Source organism: Prionailurus bengalensis, chromosome C2 (assembly GCF_016509475.1).
Source record: "Prionailurus bengalensis isolate Pbe53 chromosome C2, Fcat_Pben_1.1_paternal_pri, whole genome shotgun sequence".
NCBI lineage: Eukaryota > Metazoa > Chordata > Mammalia > Carnivora > Felidae > Prionailurus > Prionailurus bengalensis.
The window spans coordinates 38,907,752-38,930,415 of record NC_057350.1 but is presented as its reverse complement, the minus strand read 5'-3'; the positions used below and the strand labels follow the sequence as shown (position 1 = coordinate 38,930,415).

At 33.4% G+C, this 22,664-nt stretch overlaps 1 protein-coding gene across 3 annotated transcripts in view; it reads right to left on the bottom strand.

Moving 5' to 3' along the window:
* The window catches only part of CADM2 (cell adhesion molecule 2), a 1,070,151-nt gene that overhangs the window by 119,584 nt on the left and 927,903 nt on the right, over positions 1-22,664 (bottom strand). For all 3 annotated transcript variants that reach the window (XM_043593883.1, XM_043593885.1, XM_043593884.1), the window contains one exon: positions 14,121-14,211. In XM_043593883.1, coding sequence (XP_043449818.1) covers positions 14,121-14,211 — 91 coding nt within the window. The remainder of the gene's footprint in view (positions 1-14,120; positions 14,212-22,664) is intronic.

Here is a 22,664-nt window from a genome sequence, read left to right as displayed (position 1 = left end):
GCGGAAAATTCAAGCCTACTTCTTCCATTAAATTGCAGGTTGACACTCTGATTCTATCTACTCACTCATGTAAATTCCTGAAATAAACTATTACACAACTACAGTGTCAAGCAGAAGTCTCATTACATGAAAGATTAGATTTAGATAGGACAATAACATCAGTTAAATTCATCATTTATGTTGGAAACCTCACTAGCAAATATGAAAAGGACTTATATCCTGATTAATCTGAGCATATGCTACTTGATTCTGTTTTTTTATTTTTTTAAAGGCTCTTCTTGCCTCCAAATTTAAAAGCTTGTAGTTGAAACAGAAAATAACCTATATGCAAGAGGGAAGTGCTCTTTAGAAGACTTGAAAATAATGGCCCTTTTGAGAGTGTCTATGAAATCCTGGACCACTTTTTACTGAAAAGATAGTGTTCATTGATGATTATTTTAATGCTTTTGAGAAACAATGCAGTCACACTGCAAACTGTATAATTCCAGCCAATTTATGGCACAACAAATAAAAGATTATCTCTAGAAAAGATAAGATTGCTATGATCCTGAAGGAGTGACAGATTTTAGCACTGAAGGAAAAATATTCAAGATTGTGACAAATGCTCAAGATAATCTCTCGAGGGCTTTGTGCTAAAGCAAAACAATTACCCATGCCTTATCTAAACATTTCTTTTCTTTGGTAAATACAAAATATTAATTCCTGGTTAAAAGATGAAGAAATCTTGAGCAAACATCCATTCCCTGATCTAAGCAATAATAAATTCCTCTGTGTATGTACAATAAGCTTAAAATCGCCATGATATATATAAAAACGATCACGCTTAAGAAAATATTTTTCAACTTATTTGAAACTTAGCCACTTCTGGAATCTTCCTTTGGCTAAGCTAGATTTTGGAACATTTTCACCTTTTTTTTTTTTAAATCAAGAATTTAAGAATCTAAGTTTTTCAGAATCTAACACTTAACATACATTAAAAGGACAATTTGTTGCCATATACAATGTATCTATAAGCATCTTAATCAGATGCCTGAAACCCATTCATTTCCAGAGTACATTACATTACAATGATGGGATCCTATTTTCCATATAAGAGTTTCTTTACAATCCATTACTTGTACTACTGTAAAAATAATGCTAATTAACCTTATAAGACGTACTACTTATGTTAAACAGTGTGTTACTATTATAGAACTGCTTCTGCTCCGTGACTTGTTTCTTTTCTAATATTAAATCCAATGGTCTTAGAAAGATAAAAGTAAAATGCACATCATTTATCTGGTAGCTGGGGAATTAAATGTTCCATATAAAGCAATGCTGAAGAAAACTGAAATTCAGACTTAAATTTTTGAAAGTATATTTTAATCATTTGAATGAAATCCTTCTCAAAAGATCAAACTTATCTGCATTATTTAACATCACATGCTAGTGGCTTTTTTTTTTTGAGCTATGATCTCTTCAGTCTGAACATACATTTTTGTATACTGATTGTTTTAGAGGAACTGAAGTGATTTAGACTTCAGCTTCATGTCAGTTGGTGTTAATACAATTATTTTCAAGCCTTCTGAGGTGTGATCCACTGAAAAATATATTTTATAACCTTACATAATGCACAAACACATACAGGAAATAAAAGCTTGCTCTTTTTAATGCAATGTGACATTTTCTTCATTTTTCTTTTTCTTCTTTATTTCTCTGTATTTACCTTTGCAATTCTATTATTTTCTATTTTATGTTTGGCTTTCAAAAACAATTTAACTGATCTTATGACTCATTCTTATGACACAACCAGCAATTTGAAAAACACTGACCCACAGTGAGAGTTCCTACGGCCTGTCTCCTTGTCCTAGAGCTGCACAGCTATTATATTTTTAATCTTGCTTTTATATAGTCACCTCACAATGTTCATCCCTATACTTTGATCTTGAGTGCTAGTGATGAAGTTGAAGATGGTGATAGCACACCATTTCAGAGACATCTGCTTGTCACAAGTCACAGTGGTTGCTGTTCTCTTCTCCTACTTTTATTTTGGTTCTCTTTTCTTTCTTCTTTCCTTGAAACATCCCAAATATTTCTGGTACTCTGAATTTGCAAGAGTTGAGCAGTAAAGCCATTATTAATTACTGGCAGATTCTTCCTATTCTAATTAGAGACTTTGTAAATATTCATATTTTCTACAATTTGGGGCATTGTTTGCCATTTATATTTTTTTCAAACTGTGAAGGTTAGGGGCTTCTGTTTAATTGAGATTATATGTGAAAAATTGAATCAATATACTTCACATTGTAAAAACCTGTATAATGCAAGAAAATGTCTTTAGATTGTTTGAGTATGTGGCTTTCAGAAGAAGAATGTTCTTAGTTTTACTGTTGCAGATGGCATGATACTACACATAAAAAACTTTAAGACTGCAAAAAAACTATTAGAACTAATGAATGAATTCAGTAAAGTTGCAGGATACAAAATTAATATATATAAATCTGTAGCATTTATACACACTAATCTGGAACTAGCAGAAATATGAATTAAGAAACCAATCCCATTTACAATTGTATCAAAGAAAAAAAACTAAGTAGAAGTTTAACCAAAGAGGTAAGAGACATATACTCTGAAAACTTTAAGATACTGATAAAAGAAATTGAAGATGATACAAATAAATGGAAAGATATTCCATGCTCATGGATTGAAAGAATTGATACTGTAAAATGTCCATATTACCCCAAACAATCTATAGATTCAATGCACTCGTAATCAACATACCAATAACATTTTTCATGAAACTAGAACAAATAATCCTAAAATTTGTATGGAACCACAAAAGACCCCAAATATCCAAAAGCAATCTCGAGAAAGAACAACAAAACTGGAGGTATCACATTACCAGATTTTGCATTATACTTCAAAAATATAGTAAATGATACAGTATGGTACTGGCATAAAAACAGACACATAGATAAATGGAACAGAATAAGGTGCCCAGAAATATACCACACTTTCATGGTCAATTAATCTATAACAAAGGAAGCAAGAATATATAATGAAGAAAAGAGTGTCTCTTTAATAAGTACTATTGGGAAAACTGGACAGCTGCATGTAAAAAAACTGAATTCTTTCTTCCACCATATACAAAAATAAAGTCAAAATAGATTAAGTACCTAAATGAAAGACCTGAAACCATAAAACATGCACACACACACACACACACACACACATACATACACACACACATATATTTTATCTGTCTCCTCAGGCAAGGGAAACACAAAAATAAACTATTGGGTCTACATAAAACTAAAAAGCTTCTGTACAACAAAGGAAACCATTAAAACAAAAAGACAACCTACTGAATGGGAGAAATTATTTGCAAGTGTTATATGCAATAATGGATTAATATCCAAAATATATAATGAACTCATATGATTCAACACGGAAAAAAAAACAGATTAAAAACAGGCAGTGGAACTTAATAAATGTTTCTCCAAAGACCAGATGGCCAATAGGCATGAAAAAGTGTTCAATATCACTAATTGTTGTGGAAATCCAAATCGGAGCCACCGTGAGATATCACCTTACACCTGTTAAAATGGCTATCATCAAAAAGACAAGAAATAACGAGTGTTGGTGACAATGTAGTGAAAAAGGAACCCTTGTACACTGTTGGTGGGCATGTAAAAAGGTACAGGCAATATGGAAAATAGTATGGAGTTTCCTCAGAAAATTAAAAATAGAAATGCTATATAATTCAGCAATTCTACTTTTGGGTATTTATCTGAAGAAAACAAAAATACTAATTCAAAAAGATATATGTTACCCTATATTAATTGTAGCATTATTTACAATAGCCAAGACACAAAAGCAGCCTAAGAATCTATCAATGGATGAATAGATGAAAAAGACATACATATACACACAGTGGAATATTACTCAACCATAAAATGCTGAAAATCTTGCCATTTGCAACAACTTGGATAGACTCAGAGGGCATTATGCTAAGTGAAATAAGTCAGACAGAAAAAGACAAAACATGTATGATTTCACTTATATGTGAAATCTAAAATCCAAAGCAAACGAAACAGAAAGACTCATGAATACAGAAAGCAAATTGGTGTTTGTCAGAGGGGAAGGGTGTGGAGGGATGGCAAAATGGGTGAAGGGGATTAAGAGATACAAATTTCCAGTTATAAAATAAAACAGTCATGGGATATAAAGTGCAGTATAGGAATATAGTCAATAATATTATAACTTGGTGTGGTGACAGATAGTAACTACACTCTTTGTGGTGAGCATTTATATCATAATGTATATAAATGTCCAATCACTATACTGTACACCTAAAAATAACATAATATTATATGTAAACTATGCTTCAATTAGATAGATAGATAGATAGATAGATAAATAAATTAATAAAGGAAAAGAGTTCTACCAGACAAATGGCATATGTGAACGAGCACTTATCTTTGTGGAAGATAGATTTTATGAAACCAACGCATTATGAAAACCCACAAAATAATTAGCATATAGAAATTCTATTTGATTATGAATATTCAACATTAATTTAGAATCTAACTGATGTGGTTTTAGCACTTTTAGGGTTTTATCCTCATTATATACTAAGAACACCTCTTGTTTTGAATTTGTTTTATAAAAAGTACATATAGACTCCTTCTTAGTGTCCTTTAGACAATGGCTTTATCTTTTCAAAGGAGAAAGGTATTTATTATTCTACATTTCCCTCAAAAGAACAAGGCTGATATTTTACTGGGTTCTCAGATTTGTTGTCTCAAAAATGCCCTTGTTACTGATTTGGCCCATCCTCTCTAAAGTAAATATATATAGAATCAGGTGAATGGCACAAACAGTAAAGAAAGAGTTCTAAGAAGAATGAATTCACCACAACTGAGAAGTGCTGTTAAAGGTTTTTGTTTCTTAAATTGGAATATTTTGAATGCTTTGAATACTTAGCTGAAAAAAAAGATTTTTCTATTTCACTTTTAAGAATTAATTTTAGCTTCCACATTTTGTTTCCTTCACATATTATGCAAACATAATAGTCAAAATATTTAACACAACCACAGAATAATCTATTTCTCCGTAAGTTAACTTGTGATCACCAGAGGAGTTTTAAGCTCTAACATTATGACATCTATCTATCTATCTATGCATACCTACACACAATGGCATACTACTCGGTGATGAAAAAGAAAGAAATCTTGCTAGTTGCAACAATGTGGATGGAACTAGAGGGTATTATGCTATGCGAAATAAATCAGTTGGAGAAAGGCGGGTATCACATGATATCACTCATAAGTGGACTTTGAGAAACTCAGGAGATGAACATAGGGGAAGAGAAGGAAAAAAAAAAGTAAAAACAGAGAGGGAGGCAAACCATGAGAGACTCTTAAATACACAGAATAAAACTGAGGGTTGCTGGAAGGGGGTGCATTGGGGGGATGGGTTAAACGGGTGATGGGCATTAAGAAGGGCACTTTTCAGGATGTGCACTGGGTGTCATATGTAAGAGATGAATCACTGGGTTCTACTCCTGAAGCCAAGACTACGCTGTATGTTAACTAACTTGAATTTAAATAAAAATCAGTCAATCAATAAAATATTTTAAAAAATTGCAAGTATAAAAAAACAAATCTTAATGAATAGCACTTGCTGAGCAAAGGTTAATGTTTTCTTTAATTAAGGATGAGATATAAAAAAAGGATGAGGTATAGTATTAGAATTTTAGGTTTTTCTAATATTAGGAGTGATTTCTGTTTCTGCAATTTTCCTACAATTACCATTTTGATAACTTGTTTTTGTATAAACACACAGGCAATGTTTATATATCTTTAGATAAAGAGTAAAATACTAGGATGTAATCTCATAATTAATACATAAAAACCTACAGATTTTTAAACCCATGAGCCTAAAAGTCCACATCTTGAAAATCTCATCAACGTATATGACAGCATCATTCCACAATGGTGTCGTAAACATACTGAGACATTTTTGTGTTAGTTTCCCAATGAACATTTACATAATCCCTCAAAATAATTGGCTTTTTGTTGCAAGAAAACTGCTTACCTAGAAATGTTCAAGAAGTACATTTCCTCTATGGATCTATAATCGTGGTTCTGCATGCTCTTATGGGACTTTTGCAAGACATAGGAACATTTAATTGAAAATGATTGAGTGCCCAACACACTACAGATGCCCAGCCTAAATAACAGCAGTGGAGAGTACTGAGAGTCAGCGTCTTGTTTCGAAAACAAAACCAAATATATTCGGTCTCATTTCCAAGATAACCACTTGTGTGTTTCCAGAGAGTCAATGTGTGATTAAATTTTGAAGCCATGAGATGGAAGAAAAAGACCATATGGGCCTCAGAAAAGAAATTCATATGGGAAGGACAGCACATGAATATATAGGCTTTTTAATTATGAAAACTTAGAGCTAATTTCCCAATTTTTATACCTTTGGAAACATGGTAGAAGAAACTGGCTATATGGCCTTTAATTAATTAAGTCAAAGTTGAATCTAGATATTGGAACACAAACACAAGCAAAACAAAACAAAACAAAACAAAACAAACAAACAAACAAAAAACCCAAAAACAAAAACACAAAACAAAACAAAACAAAATCTAAATGTCCCGCAACCTTTATTATGCCAACAACTGACATTGTGAGAGTATCTAAATGGTAAGGAGGCCCTCATGATATTTATTCCACCAATGATTTTGGTGATATTGTAAGCAAAGCACTTAAGAAAACAGACTTGTAAGAGTGTTTTCTTTTAACTTCCAGCTCATTCTATTGAACCTTTAGGACTTCACACTGCATTTGCATTGGTATCGCCTTGTGGTTGTAACCTGCAGTCCTAATCTTAAAGTTATATAAAATTAAGAATATAATCTGCTTTTAAAGTCAAATATGTCATAAGAAAACAAATATACTGAATCATAAAATCTAGTCAGAAGTTACTTAGATATATTTAGAAGCTCTTTAGAAATACTTAGATATGCCAAGAGGTTTGAGCTTACATAAGTGCTAATTGTGTTATAAATTACATTTTGTTTTACATATTTGATTGAAATATAGGCTTTCCCAATAGTTGGTGAAAGCTCTCATTCTTGCCAACTTGACCAGGTTATTGTGAAAAATCAATAAAATAGGAGAACTGAAAACACTGGGTAAACAAGAAAACATAACCATTAGTGTTGTTAATTTTTTTAACGTTTATTTATTTTTGAGAGAGAGAGTGCAAGCAGGGCTCCATGCTGACAGAAGAGAGTGCAATGTAGTGTTCGAACTCACAAACCCTGAGATCATGACCTGAGCTGAAGTCCGACGTTCAAATAACTGAGTCACACAGGTGTTCCAGTTGTTGTCAAAATTTTTTAAAGCATGTTTGTAATCTCAGTTCTACCTTTTATCAGCTGTGTGAAAAGATCATATAACCCCACAAGACTTATTTTCCTTATTTCCTTATTTCTACAAACTAGAAATGATTATGAATTTGTAAGTGTTTTACAAGATAGTTGCATGTTTTTTTTTTAATTTTTTTTTAACATTTATTTATTTTTGAGACAGAGAGAGACAGACCATGAACGGGGGAGGGGCAGAGAGAGAGGGAGACACAGAATTGGAAGCAGGCTCCAGGCTCTGAGCCATCAGCCCAGAGCCTGACGTGGGGCTCGAACTCACGGACCGCAAGATCGTGACCTGAGCCGAAGTGGGACGCTCAACCGACTGAGCCACCCAGGCGCCCCGATAGTTGCATGGTTTAAATAACACAATAAATAAAACAATTTGGGATGCCATATCAAAATAAGGTTTTATACATCACAGACCCTGGATTCTCAAACACTCATGAGTCATGCCTTTCACTCAGTTTCAGTTGTGTAAGATTTTCAGATCTCCTGTTTTGGCTTTCGGTCAAAACTTGCTAACTGGTTATAACTTCTCTTTCATCCCAGCAGAAGTGCTCTGGACTGTAGCCTTTTTCACGTGTGTGGGACCAGAACTCATTCTCTATCCCTTCCAGTCCATTCGAATTACTCTAAAACTTTTTCTACCTTTAGCACTATGAAGGTACTGCACCTGTGGCTCAGTATTTTCCAGTTTCACATTTCAAGCTATATTATATTTTGCCCCTGACAGGGGTTCATGCCTCTGCCTCTCTTCTATCACCTCATTATTACCATTTAACCTCAGCTAACATAGCCATGTTGCTCAATCAGTTCAATCAGCCATGACTCTGGTATAGATACCTTTGCTGTTCAAACAGGCTATTGAAAGTCACAGACCATTGTCCTAGAGCATGTTCATTCTGCATGGAACCTTGAATTTCGGAGCCATGGAAGAAATCTGAGATGATAACTCAGTTTCTAGGATTGCCATAGCAGTCCAATATTAGCATATGTATTAAATGTATAATTAAGACTCCTAAGTTTAAAATTTGGTAAGATATAGAATCTGTAATTCTTTGAAAAAAAAATCACAATTTATCATCTTCATGATTATTATTTATTATAAATTTACTTAGAAGCAGAAATTTCATATACATTGTTAGTAATCTTTAAAACAATTTGTTCACTAGATTCAATTCTATTAATTTTTAGAGAATAAGAGTGAACCCTGATGTAAACTATGGATTTTGTTTTAAAAATGATGGGTCCATGTAGGTTCATGGTTTGTGGGATGTTGATAGTAGGGGATGTTGAACATGTGTGGAGATGGGGGTATATGGGGACTCTGTACTTTCTACTCAATTTCACTGTGAACCTACAACTGCTCTGAAAAGTAAAGCTTATTAATTAAAAATAAAATACTTCATGTCGCTAAATGACTTTTTCAAATCCACTCAGGCCACAGATATCCACAGATTTGTAATTCAAACCTAGTTTTGTGTTTCTCTTTCTAATGTACCCCACAGCTTTTAATGCCCCAGAGCATGACCACTTAGGCATCATATCTGAACAGAAATACAGACCTGGATGATTAATGAGATAGCTTTCTAGAACATAGATGGCAGTAGAGAAATAACTATCGTGTAATTAACATCTATTTTGCATTAGGTCAAATACTATGACATTGCTATTACTGTAGATCAATAGTCTTTTTTCAAAATTTACGTTTTTGTCCAGTTTTGGCCTACAACATTTCACTCTGATGATGACTGGCTTTCTTTAACTCCTGGTTTACTTTGTCATTTCTTCTGGCTGTGATTAGATTGTATGACAAGTAATAAATAAACTATGATTTGTAAAAATGTCATTTTAGGCTGAGAAAACTGGCTTGATATAATAAAACTGTTTTGCCTTAATTTACATCTCATTTTCATCTCTATTATGCTAATAGGAAAATGCATCAAATGCATCAATATGTTCTTATCAGATTTCTTCTTAAATTCTTGATCATTTTAAAAATCACTTTGTCCCATTTTAGAGGGACACATAATTGTCCCTAACAGGGGATGTTTTGTTCTAGGCTATTATGTATATTAGATTTATGCCAAAACATAAGAAAAATTGTGGTTATCAGAAGGTAAAATAGTAAGCAAAACATAAACATCATGCTGGATACACAGAAAAGTTTTATCCATACCTATAATTATTTTCTTTTATAGATTAAATGCCAAATATACATTTATTTGACTGAAAATGTCCCACTGCTTTTGTGAAGCAAATTTACATAGTGTTAAACATTTGATTAAAATATATATTGATTCTTTAGCTATAGCTTGTGTGGGGGGGCAACCCCATACCTTTTAAGGTCATGACTTTAATGTAATGTAACAGCTTTTTTCTTTCTCTGCTTCTATAAATGGAGAATGCTGCTGCCTGAAAGCTGTCTGGGAATTCAGCCAAAGAAAGAAGAAGGTTGCAAAAACTCTGGGGACTTGAAAGAAAAGTGGTTGGCATTAGCTCTGTCCTCACTTTAAACTAAAATTAAAACAATAGACAGACATGTACAGTAATCTCTCTTTTAAGGAAAGAATACAATGCCTCTATAGTAATGTCAACTGGAACAATTTGGTCCTGGCCCAAGTTATGCAGCTGTTCCACAGGAAAACAGCAAAAGGCTTCCATCCAAAACAGGCAAATAAGGCATGATTGTTCATAAACAGTCACTGGGGCCCTCACATTTAGAACAAGGAAAACAACATTAGCATACAGGAGGGCAGGTTAGGAACATGAGTTTCAGTACTAATTGAACCATGCCATCATTTCATGATTTATACAAAAGATAGTAGTGTTATTTTGTGTACTATCCATATGCCTAATAACTGTGAATAACTCATTCTTCAGGAAATTATACATCAAATATTTTTTTAATGTTTATTTACTTATTTTGAGAGAGAGACAGTGAGTGAGCAGGGGAGACAGAGAGAGACAGAATCCCAAGCAGGCTCTGCACTGGTAGTGCAGAGCCCAACACAGAGCTTGAACTCATGAATTATGAGATCATGACTTCAGCTGAAATCAAGAATCAGATGCTTAACCGACTGAGCCACCCAGGCGCCCCTCGGTCAAGTATTTTTTTTTAAGAAACAATAAAGATTTGATCATGGATTAAAGGTACAAGATGAAAAAGAATCATATATCCATTATCCATTTCTATTTTTCACCTGCTTATTCAAGGTGCATCAGGCATAAATGGTAAAGATAGTGGAAATTAAGTGTTTGTGTAGCCAATAGGAAGAAAAGCCGCGGTGTTGCTTTTTCGTGGTTTCAAAAAAACAACATGGGGAATCAGGTATAAGACCTGCAAAGTATTAGAGCAGAACTTGAACAGTGAGTACCAGAGTAAGACAGGAAATTCAAGCCTGCCCACTGGGTGTATGTGATATCACACAAGTCATTTTCACTCCCATTCTTTGGGATTTTTTAAAATTCTATCTCAAAATATGGACAATCTCTCTTACTATTGTTTTTATTTTAAAACCCTGTTTGACAAAAATTTCTTTTCTCATTCCGTTCTACTTTTCATGATTCATTTTCTGAAATGGGTGGCCTTTCCATTTATTTTACTTCCCCACCGCCTACTAATTTCCTGATTAATCCATTTCAATTTGCCTTCTGTTCTACTTGCTCTAGTGAGACTGTTTTCTTTATGATCAGTAAGATTTCCTTCTGGGAAAATCCAATGATTTCTTTTCAGTCTTACCTTGGTTTTTGTCCTATATGCCTCATCTGGCACTGTTGGGGATAGAATAAAACTAAAGAGAGGCTAGGAATTACTCTGTCTTTAAAGAAGTTAATGCCTTCATTTACTAGAAATGATAGTTACTTCGAAAAGGCAGAAGAGTGGATTTTAAGATGATTCAGAAGAACAGAAGAGAAGCAGTGGTCTAAAGACTAGAAGGACTCAAAGAAGATGGCTGTTTCTCTAATATCAATGGCCTGACAATCTACTAGGAAAGAAAATGATAAAAAGGAAATTGCAAATGAGTGTACAGCACAAGAGAATCAGTCAATACATATTAATTTGTAGGCTATAGCATACAAAATATAACATTGGGAACTATAAGGATGAAGATAAAATATAAAGACCATTTTAACTCTTATGGAGTGACCAGAAGATATTATACTAATCACGGATATTTGTGTGTGGTTATAACCTCCTGCTAGAAACAGTCAGTTTGTTAGGCTTTTGTCAACTTTCCAGAAAGGGCATGCATGTAGAAAAGGGCCTGCTAAAAGAGGATGGCAAAAGGAAAATATTTCGTAAGACTAGCCAGTTTTTCACCTTCAGGCATCTAGGGGCTCATCTTCAGGGCTAAACATTATTGTAGGGACCATCCTAGTTCTTCAAAAGTTACTTTGGCTAGCATAAGTGACAATTTAAACTTGGCAATTGAAATAGAAAACAGCTGAACGAATGGAAGTCTGGGGCACTGATTGAACTGAATTTAAATCCTGAGTCATCCATTTTAAACTTGGATGAATAAAGGAAATTTGGTTACCATTGTTGAGATTTGGTTTTTGTTTCTGTAAAGTAAGGAGTGCTTGCTTATTTCCTTTATCTTTTTCCAAAGTGCTATGATATTAATCGGGATTTTTCTGACAAAGGTAGCATTTCTATTTCCCAAACTTCAGGAAGCTTTGTATTACCAAGTAAAATAAATAAATGAAAGGCTATTATACTTTTTGTTCATCTGCAGTGCAGAGGAGTAATACCCACCCACGCTTATTTCTAGGTAACTGGAACAGAGACCCACAATAGGACACAACCATAAATTATTCAACCATATCTGAACTGGTGAAAAACAACTACCTAAAGACCCAATTATGTAGACCTCCCAAATGAATTATTCACATACATTAAATGCTCTTTCTACTGGTGGAAGTAGATGTGGAACCAAAGAGTAGATCATTGACAGGTAATTAGATACTATTTGAACAGGGATATATCATTTCTCATTGTCATCTCATTTAATTGCCTAAGTTGTACACATATTCCAAATGTACACATATGTACTTTGGGGCAGATCAGTGAAGAAAAGGTAAAAGCAAAACTCCTTTGCTATGCCCTCACCCTGAGTTCCTTTGCGTCCTCATGTATATGCTGACCTCTGAGATTATAAGGAGGAAGAAAAGCAAAAACAAAACAACACAAAACAAAATAACAACAGAAGCAGAAGCAAACAGAGAGAGACTGTTGTGGGAAATAATAAGTGAAAGCAACAGTGGGGGAAATGGAAGGAAAAGTTAGGAAAGAAACTCTGTTGTTAGATACACAGAATCAGGACTAAAGAAATTAGGAATTAAGCATGTCTGAAGCTGACTAGAGTCTATTCCATTTCCTTCTCTAGTTGAAAGTACTGAATTTGTAGCCAGAAGTTCTTGTTAAAGCTATAATACCGACATGCACGGCTACACTCAGCATACTGTGGTAGAAAAATGTTTTCTATAAGCAATTTAAGCTTATCAGAAGGTGAGAACTATATGAGTGAATTGCACAGTGTATATGTAGTAAGCTACTATGAGAAAGTTTTTTCCTTTCAAGGTCTAAAATGCCTTAAGTGTTTTTTAAAAGAAGAAAAATAATGGATTTACTGAATGTTCTTTAAATCGGTATTATTTTTATTGTTAGAAAAAAAATACTGGAGGAGAGAACAGTTTTAAAATATCAAAACTTTGATAAAAAAAGTGTGAATTCACTTAGTGTGTTAAAAATTATAATACCACATAATTGAGGATTTGATATTTCAGGCTCTGTCTTAAAATTCTTTTAGAAAAATTTCTCATGGAATAATAAGAAGTATACACTTAAATAACAAATTTGATTTGCACAGAAGCAACCCCCTGTCATTATATACTGAAAACAATTAAATTTATCCTATTAAAATTTAAACAGAAATACAAATTAATTGGAAGCTTTTCAAATAATCAAATAAATGACTTTCAGCTCAATCTAGACTGCCACTATATTAGAATGATCAAATGGCTGTCAAATAGTCTCTGAGTAATACATATTTGGATAATTCACACTTAAATTTTTTATAAAAATATATTTTCTGTGTTTATAAACATGTTTAGTGTTTATAAACATGAATGCCAAAAAGTAAAAATTTAAAGTTGAAGTGATATTAGAACTTATGTATTCTAATAATGAAATCACCTTACAATTGGAAATGTTGAAGCATATCACATTCACAAATTATGTCTCATGGGGGCTATATTAGAAATGTAGATGTTATTTCCCTTATTACAAAAATGATTTCCCTTTTAATTTTAAAACTTGGGGATATTTTGAGGATGTTTCAATATTTTCAAAGATTTTCATGGGAGAAGTTCAGCAATGTGTAACTTCTATCAATCTCATGTTATAAACAGTGACTGATTAAGCCCACTTTCCTTTCAGGTTGAAATATCTTACTAGAAATAAAAAGAAAAAAAATCACAGCTGGAAACCTTCCCAGAAACTTCACTAGATGACAAAGTAAAAGACCAATCTTCCACAGATACTTAATGAAGACATGGTTCAGGGGATTTCTGTTCTAGAGATGACTTTGCCCACCAAGAAAAGACAAAACAGTGGATTTCTGCCGTTAAAGCCTGAAATCAAAGCAGTATAGGAGAAAAAGTGAAAAACTTTATTGCTCATTAAATCACTTACAGTGGTTTTCCTTTGGATTCACAAGTCAGAATTAATGGCTGTCCTTCTTGTGGAAAAGGAGTGGATGGTATAATCTTAACTGATGGTGTATCTAGAAAAAAAATGAAAAGGAATATTAAGAAATGACACTAAATACACAGAAAACTATACATTTAATAGTTGCACATCATGATGTAGGTTCAGGCTTTATCTTACTATCGTGTATATTTACAAGGAATTTCTCAGAGTTAGCAAAACAGAGTATACAATTTTAAGAAGCTACCATCCAGTCTGTGAAAAGCTAACAAAGTTATCTGAATATCTTATGAGCACCACTGTTGTGTTATTTCTGAAATCTGAATATAAAAGTGAAATTGCAAAAAGTGGTTCAGATGAATATCAAGCATTCCATACAATTGTTTCTTTGACTATTTATAGATGGCTATGAATACTATTATTATGGACCGAATGCATTTATGTACATTTGAATAACAGCACTTTTCTGTGGCAGGAATACCAGGAATCACAATAAAGAACCCACAAAGAACTCAGGATCATAAATGTACTGTCTCATAAGCATTATGCAGAATCTTTTTGAAATACAGTAATGCAGCATTTGGCACATGTTGCTTGCTGTCAAGTACAGTTAGCAAATAATTTAAAATCGTTATTTTGAATATTACTAGAAGTTAACATTTTGTTACATATGCTACAGCATAATTATTATAAAATATTTTATTTGCATTTAACAATAAAATCATCCTTGGTGAAAGAAGATTCAAAAATACTTTAAGACATAATTTTCACGCCACGTGATATTATTTCATCAACACAGAGACACATATTTCATAGCAGAACTGGAAAATAAGCTTAAAATCAGAGATGATGTAAACATACTCATTGCTTATTACATCTGCTTATTCTTACATCTGTTTTGCTTATTGCTAGTCCTAGCATTGTGTGGCCAACACAACATAGAATCCCAATCAACATGGGATTGCCTCCTGGTCTTATCTCTGCATCCTCATCAAAAAAACAAAGTAGGCTCTGAATGCTCCAGATAGTCACAATTATATTCCCTTCCCTTACCTGTGATGGAAGAACTGAACCACCCTGGGGTTATATTCACTCTCTGACTTTGAAACTGATTAAATAAGTATCAACTGTAATTTTTAGGTTTGTTCTCTTCCTTCAGGAAAATATTACTCAGCCTTGTCATATATCAAATGGTAAACTATGATCCTGTGGAAGACCTTATATCATACTTATAAATTATTTATATGTTTTAAATACATTCTTTTTCAGTCCTTTCAACGAGATAATATACTCATGATAATCAACAATAATATCCTGGTTGCACATAAGCATTGCATATATATTAGGGTAGATAATTTCAATGTGAAATAATCCAGAAAAAAAAAAACAATTTGAAGAACTATGACACATATTCATCATACCTTTAGCCGGTAGGGGAGAAAAATTTAATAAAGGATTAAATTACACTTTGGTAATTTTTCGATTATCACCATCACATTTATGGAATCAGTTATTGACTATAATGACTGTGTAATATTTCCTCAAAGCAAAACATTTTAAAAAGGGAAGGCAAAATGTTAACAATTATACAGGGTAACAAATGTGAGCCAGAATGATTCTGGAAAATGAGGTCTATTGTCTTTTGAAATTTGACATGTATAAAAAGCAAAATGTAATTTCATCCTGACAAATAAAAACAAGCTTCATTCCAGAGAAAGAAGTAGGAGAAGAAATTTCAGAAAAATGTGATTTTAGGAAAGAGAGTCGCATTAACTTGGGTGTCTGTGATGCTTAATTTTATGTGTCAACTTGCCTGCACCAAGGGGTATGCAGATACTTGCCCAAACATTATTCTGGGCATTTCAGTGAGAGTACTTTGGTAAGAGATCAACATTTAAATAAGCAGACTGAGTAAAGCTGATTGCACTCACTAATGAGGGTGGGCCTTGTCAGATGAGTTGAATGCCTGGATAAAACAAAAAAATGATCCTCCCCAAATAAGAGAGAATTCTTTCTGTCTGAGGGCCTTCAAACTAGAAGATTGACTTTTTTCCTGTTTTGGACTCAAAGTGAAACATTTGCTCTTCTTGGGTCTTGAACCAATTGGTCTTCAGACTCAACAACACCAGCTCTCCTAATTTATCAGCATTTTGGACCCAGATTCAAACTAAATCATCAGCTCTTCTGGGTCTCAACCTTGGCCATTCAGCCTGCAGGTGTTGGGATTTGCAGCCTCCCTAACTGTGTGAGCCAATCCCTTATAATAAATCTCTTTCTCTATGTATACATTTTATTAGTTTTGTTTCTCTGGAGAACCCTGACAAATACTGAAACCTAACAAACAGACCCTGAGACATGACTTTTATGGACGTGGTATTAGGAAGGACAAGAAAGTGAGACAGGAAGAGAAGGAAGTAAATAGTGTGCTCTTGAGCAGATTACACAGTGGGCAACTGGGATTCAATTCTGCTATGGATCTCTGAGGGACAATGTAGGGAATGCCTCAGAGTTACCGTGTTCAATGAGCAAGGGAGAGCAGTATTTAGGGAATATTTACCGATTTTCATTAGTGTTTGGTTGAGGATTACTCTGGAGGAAGTGAAGACTATCATTTCCCTGGCACTCCTGGTCTGCTCAGTGCCCAGAAATGGTGATGCAAAAGGGATATGGGCAGGTCGCCACAGGCAATCTGTGTCAGCAAGGTAAAATGCATAGCAGTGGGTAACTGTTAGACTAGAGGAAAACAGAATATGGTCTGATTTCTCTTAGCTCTGCCGGTTTTGTATAAGTAGTTTATTAGAGGTGAGACTTTGTATAGCAAATTATTCCCTGAAGCAAGATTCAGGATTCCTTTCATATCCAAAATACAGAATTTTAAGCATAAGAAAATGCTGAAGCACATAATATGTTTTGCATGCATTTCTGTGGAACTTTCAAAAGGTAAGACCACCAAATAACCTCTGAAGTAACCAAAATCGAGGGATATAACACAATGCTCTTCTATTTTACTTCAGAGTTACCTTACTGAAAATGTTGATTAGTCTCTATGCCTAAGAATGATCTTTGCTAGGTTTAAGAATACCCCCCTCTCTATAGCCTGTCACTCCATGTTTCTGATTCGACTCTTAAATCTCTGGCTATTGCCCCTCAAATTCTGTTGAGTTGTCTTTTGGAATTTAGCCTCTAAATACTGAGATCACCAAGATCATGATTTGTTCTCTGGTAATTCTGGTTGGGTCCTTTCAGCCACAGCCATCACTTCGGTTTCTATCTACTCACCAATCATTCTCAGGTTTATATCCTAGAGCAGCTCTCTACCTCAAACCACACGTATGTATATGCAGCACCTATCGGACGTGTCCACTTGAATGTCTAAAAGACATGGTGCCTTTACTATGTCCTAACTGAGCTCAAGGTCTCCAACCCTTACCTCCCTGTTCTTCATCCGGCAACCTCTAGCTCTATAGATACTACCAGCCTCCACCCAGCTACTTACACCAGACACCTCCTGTTACCTTGTATTTCTATCATCAATCAGTTCATCAGGTCTGGTTGATTGACCTCCTGAATAGTTTTCACATCGATTCAGTTCTTTTTTATAGCTGTACGACTACGACTTTTATCTAGTTTACCACAATAGTGAATGGTCTCTCTCGTGTTAATTGTTGTCCCCCTAAATCTAACTCTTAGAACTTAATAAAGTTGTCTTCTCAAAACATAAATCTGATACCATCAGTTTTCTGCATGGTTAATCTTTGCTCTTAAGATTAAAAGCACAATTATTAAGATAGCCTTTCAGTTTCATGTGATCTGTACACTTCTTGACTCCCTTGCCTTCCAACACACTTTTTCATTCTTTGAATTCCAGATAATTACACTTCCTTTCAGGTCCTTCAATAAATGTGTTTCATCCTGCTTTTATACAAAGTGTTTGGAATACTCCATTCTGGGGAGCTTACTTAACTCTTTTAAATCTCAACTCAAATATCATTTGCTAAGGGCATTCATTCATTATCCTCAAGTGTGACAGAAAAGATACCTCTTCTACATGTTCTCTTTTTCACGTTTATGTAATTTTAAAACAGCCACTGCTATTTCCTCAGTATCTCACACAATACTTGAAAATCTGTGCTTGATAAATAAATTCTTAAATGAATGAATACACTAAAGATTTTGTTATGCTTTCTTATTGGTTTGGTATATTAATTTTAAAATATTAAAAAGTGCTTAATTCAAATTTTGTTGTGGTCTGTTGTATGTAAAATTAATCTTAAATATTCATGTTATAAACCTTAGATAGACTTATACTCTTAGCTCATGTTTAATTTAATTAAATTTCTGTTGCTGACTCTCGTCCTTGTATAAATCTTCTGTTAGATAACATTAGATAACAACTTTTCATGATTATAAAAATGACAATTTGTTTTTTAATGCAAATATCTCATAAATAAACTAGTTTCTCTCCTCTATGATTTTGGCAGGGGTATCACTCATTTGTGAAGAAATTTATTCAATCAGCCAAAATTCTAGGTTATGTTTCCACATAAGTCAGCATTTCTCTTTAAATAGTCCATTTTAACAATATACACAAAATTACATTTTTTACCATATCAAATACAACAGTAATGTGATTATTACCCCAAACTTGACTCTTTCTCAAAGAATTTTTTTATTAAAATTTTTTCAATTTTTATTTATTTTTGAGAGAGAGGGAGATAGAGTTTAGTTGGGGAGGGACACAGAAAGAGGGACACATAGAATCTGAGGCAGGCTCCAGGCTCTGAGCTGTTAGGAGGGCTAGATGCAGGGCTCTAATTCACAAACTGTGAGATCATGACCTGAGCCAAAATTGGATGCCTAACCTACTGAGCCACCCAGGTACCCCAAAGAATTTTTTTAATAACAAAAAGTAATTTGTGCTTTAACAGGTTTTTACTTAATTATAAAGATATCTGTCATTACCACTATTTTATTTTCATCAATCACTTTGTTGTATCCATAAGGGAGTTGATCAAGCACTGCTAGGTTAAAATTATTTTAGTGAAATATCAATAATATTCTATAAAAATGTCTTTAAATTGGTATAGAACTCCGATACTTATTCAGTTATCTTAGCCAATAAAAAGACAAACCAAAAGTTATAGTCATTTAAAAAAGTGAGTTAAATTTAAGAATCTTCAGTCTCCAGGATTTCTTCAAAATATATATTTTAATAATTGAAAACAACAGGTTAACATATTTTTCTGTACTATTTATTTTGTTATATATCAAAACAAATGGAGAAAGTGTCACTTCTAAAAAGTGTCACAATGCACGACAGATAATAAGATAATGATTTTTAAAATAATCTTAACTTTATGCATGTATTAGCCCATTAATCTTTTTACCAACCAAGGTATAAATAGGAATGAGAAAGTAAATACCATACAGTCCACACCTTTTATTGCATGCCTTTGCCAAGTCATCTGTTAATAGTTTTCAACTTTCTTTTTCTGTTCATATTTCTTATTTGTAGATTTTCTGCTTTCAAAAAATTGGGAATATTTTTTAAAAGTTTATTTATTTATTTAATTTTGAGAGAGAGAGAAGGAGAGAGAGAATCCCAAGCCGGACACTGGGTTTGAACTCACGAACCATGAGATCATGATCAGAGCCGAAATCAAGAGTCTAAAGTTTAACTGACTGTGCCACCCAGGCACCTCAGGATTGATAGTATTTTTTTTTCAATGTTTATTTATTTTTTGGGGGGACAGAGAGAGACAGAGCATGAACGGGGGAGGGGCAGAGAGAGAGGGAGACACAGAATCGGAAACAGGCTCCAGGCTCTCAGCCATCAGCCCAGAGCCCGACGCAGGCCTTGAACTCACGGACCGCAAGATCGTGACCTGGCTGAAGTCGGACGCTTAACTAACTGTGCCACCCAGGCACCTCAGGATTGATAGTATTTTTTTTAACTGAAGTTTACTTACATAGTAATTCCAGGCTTGCTTCAGAAATAATCTATTCCTACACGGAATATGAATTGCATTTCATCCTGTTTCACATCTTCACAAAACAGAATGGCATTTTTCTTTAGTAGTTTGGGGATATCTACTGTATTGTTTTTACATTACTAACATAATACATTGTATTGTACCAATTAATGATAGTAAATAAGGAGGTCAGTAAAATGCATTATTACTGCTATGAATTTATCTTAGCTTTGTCTTATACGTGACACTCTGTTTTGAAAATAACGACTTCTATGTCTGTTTTAAAATGTCTTCAAGTAAGTCAACTCTAACAACACCACACTCATTGAACATAAATGTACGTATAGAATGATATATAATGTTTATGATATTAATATAAAGTGTTTATGATTAATATATAATGTTTATGATTAATATATAATGCTTATAGCATATAAACATATATAATAGATAATACACATACATAATATATAATAAGCACATACAAATGGCAAAGAACAGAAAATAATTTGGTTTAAATTATTTCATAATACAGAATGTATACTGTTAATATAAAACACTGCACATAGTAAAATACACATTTTTTTTTACATGGCTGCTTCATTCAACACATTTTTAGCCTTCAAGATCCAAGGTCTTAACCTATTTAATTGTATGGTCTGAGATCCTAACAAAATGCCTGAAATGTTGTAAGGGTTCTTTAAGTGTTGATGAGTTGCTTCTCATTTTTCTCAAAATGCAAGCAAATGAGAAAGTTTTGCAGAAGAATAGAGAAAATAGGGATATATTCATTCATCCAAAAATAATTTTCAGTACTAGCAAACAAGCAAAAAATGCAGATATTTAAAAAGCCCAATGTTTCCTTTCCAAGGCTTTTGTAGGAACAATATCACTCTTTAAAATCTATTTTTAAAATTACTAAAATGTGGAAAGAAAACACACTTTATTCTGAAGCATTATTTCTTGTACTTATCTGAAAAATTCTGGGTTTCATTTAGAAACAAGCACAATTACTATCAAGAGATAGATTAATGCACAATTATCATTTTTATTCAAAATGTTAAAAGCTTTATGAACTTGGGAAGGAAGGACACCTCCTGTTTTCCTTGAACAACTCAGGATTTGAATCAAAGTAAAGATATTGATCCAGTGAAATGGATTTTCTATACCCTTAACAAAGATTTTAGAAAAGAGAAAAGATCTGTGATGAAGCTACCATTAAACCACCTAATGGACACTCTTGAAAGCACAAGCTCTTAAAGTATTTAGTGTCAGTCGTTCAACATTTATCCATCACTAAGGGTTTTGTAGGTGAATAAAAAGTTTTAAATCAAATGTTTTACCAATAAAAAAAAAGAAAGGAAAGAAACACCTTACCTCTTCTGTAATCAAAGAAATACAACAGAAATTTAAGGTTAGATAAAATAACATCGGCCTGTTCTGCATGATGAAAAATTGCTAAATAAGGGAAACAATCAATCATAAGGGAACATCTAACATTAGCTTACTAATATATCATTAGCTATATAGTGTATCATTCCATACAGTATAATATATTGAGTGAACAAAGATGGTTTATAACTTAAGCAACAGTCATTTGCATTGCCCATGGCATTATGTGGATCCTTGGTTAAAAGCAAAATATTATCTTGATCATTTTATGTGTTCACAAAAGTTATTTCCTATGAGTAGTCCCAAATAATTAAACATTTATATAGTTCCTAAAACATATAAGGAATTGTACTATTACCATTCATATCCATTGTTTCACCACAATTGTAACATTATAACATTATACATTATAACATTCACACTGTAACATGCAAAGCTCTAGTGTTAGTTTTCATAAGTAGTGCTGCTGAGTGCTTATTACATTCTTAGAAAAGCAAATTCTTCAGAGCAGAGATTATGTCTGTCTTGTTCACTGGTTTATCTTTGGCCCTAAAATAACTCCTGGCCTTTAATTAAATATTTATTGAATAAACGAAAAGCAGATTTTTATATTTTCCAACTACTGGTTAGGACCACTAATGTGTTATAAAATCAAATTTATGTGTCACAGCAATCTTCTAATAAAATTAACATTGATCAAATACTTGGTAAAAGTTATCATTGTAAATGTTCTATATGTGTTGTCTCATTGAACTCTTTCATACAGCATGCAAGGTAGACCTTGGTTGACTTACTGTACAGAACATGAAACTAAGGCTCAGAGGAGTCACTCACCCCAGTTACACAATCGGAAATCACTTAGACAGTTTGAATCTTGTTCCCCTGATCTTAACCACACCTCAATAAATTTGTGTTTCCTGTTCCCTCTTAGAATGGGAATTGGTGCTTTTTGTAGTAACTTTTGTGTCTTCTATTGTTCTCCAAAATCACCTTTTTCTTCATCTGGCTTAATTGGAAACTGGAAAAACATTTGCTTTGACTCTGTATGATCTTCAAATTATAAAACCTATCTGGCACTGTTACTAAATTCTAGGTATAAACCACATAGACTATCAGTCTGCCTATTTGTCTCTCTTCTCTCTCTGTCTCTGTTTCTGTCTCTGTC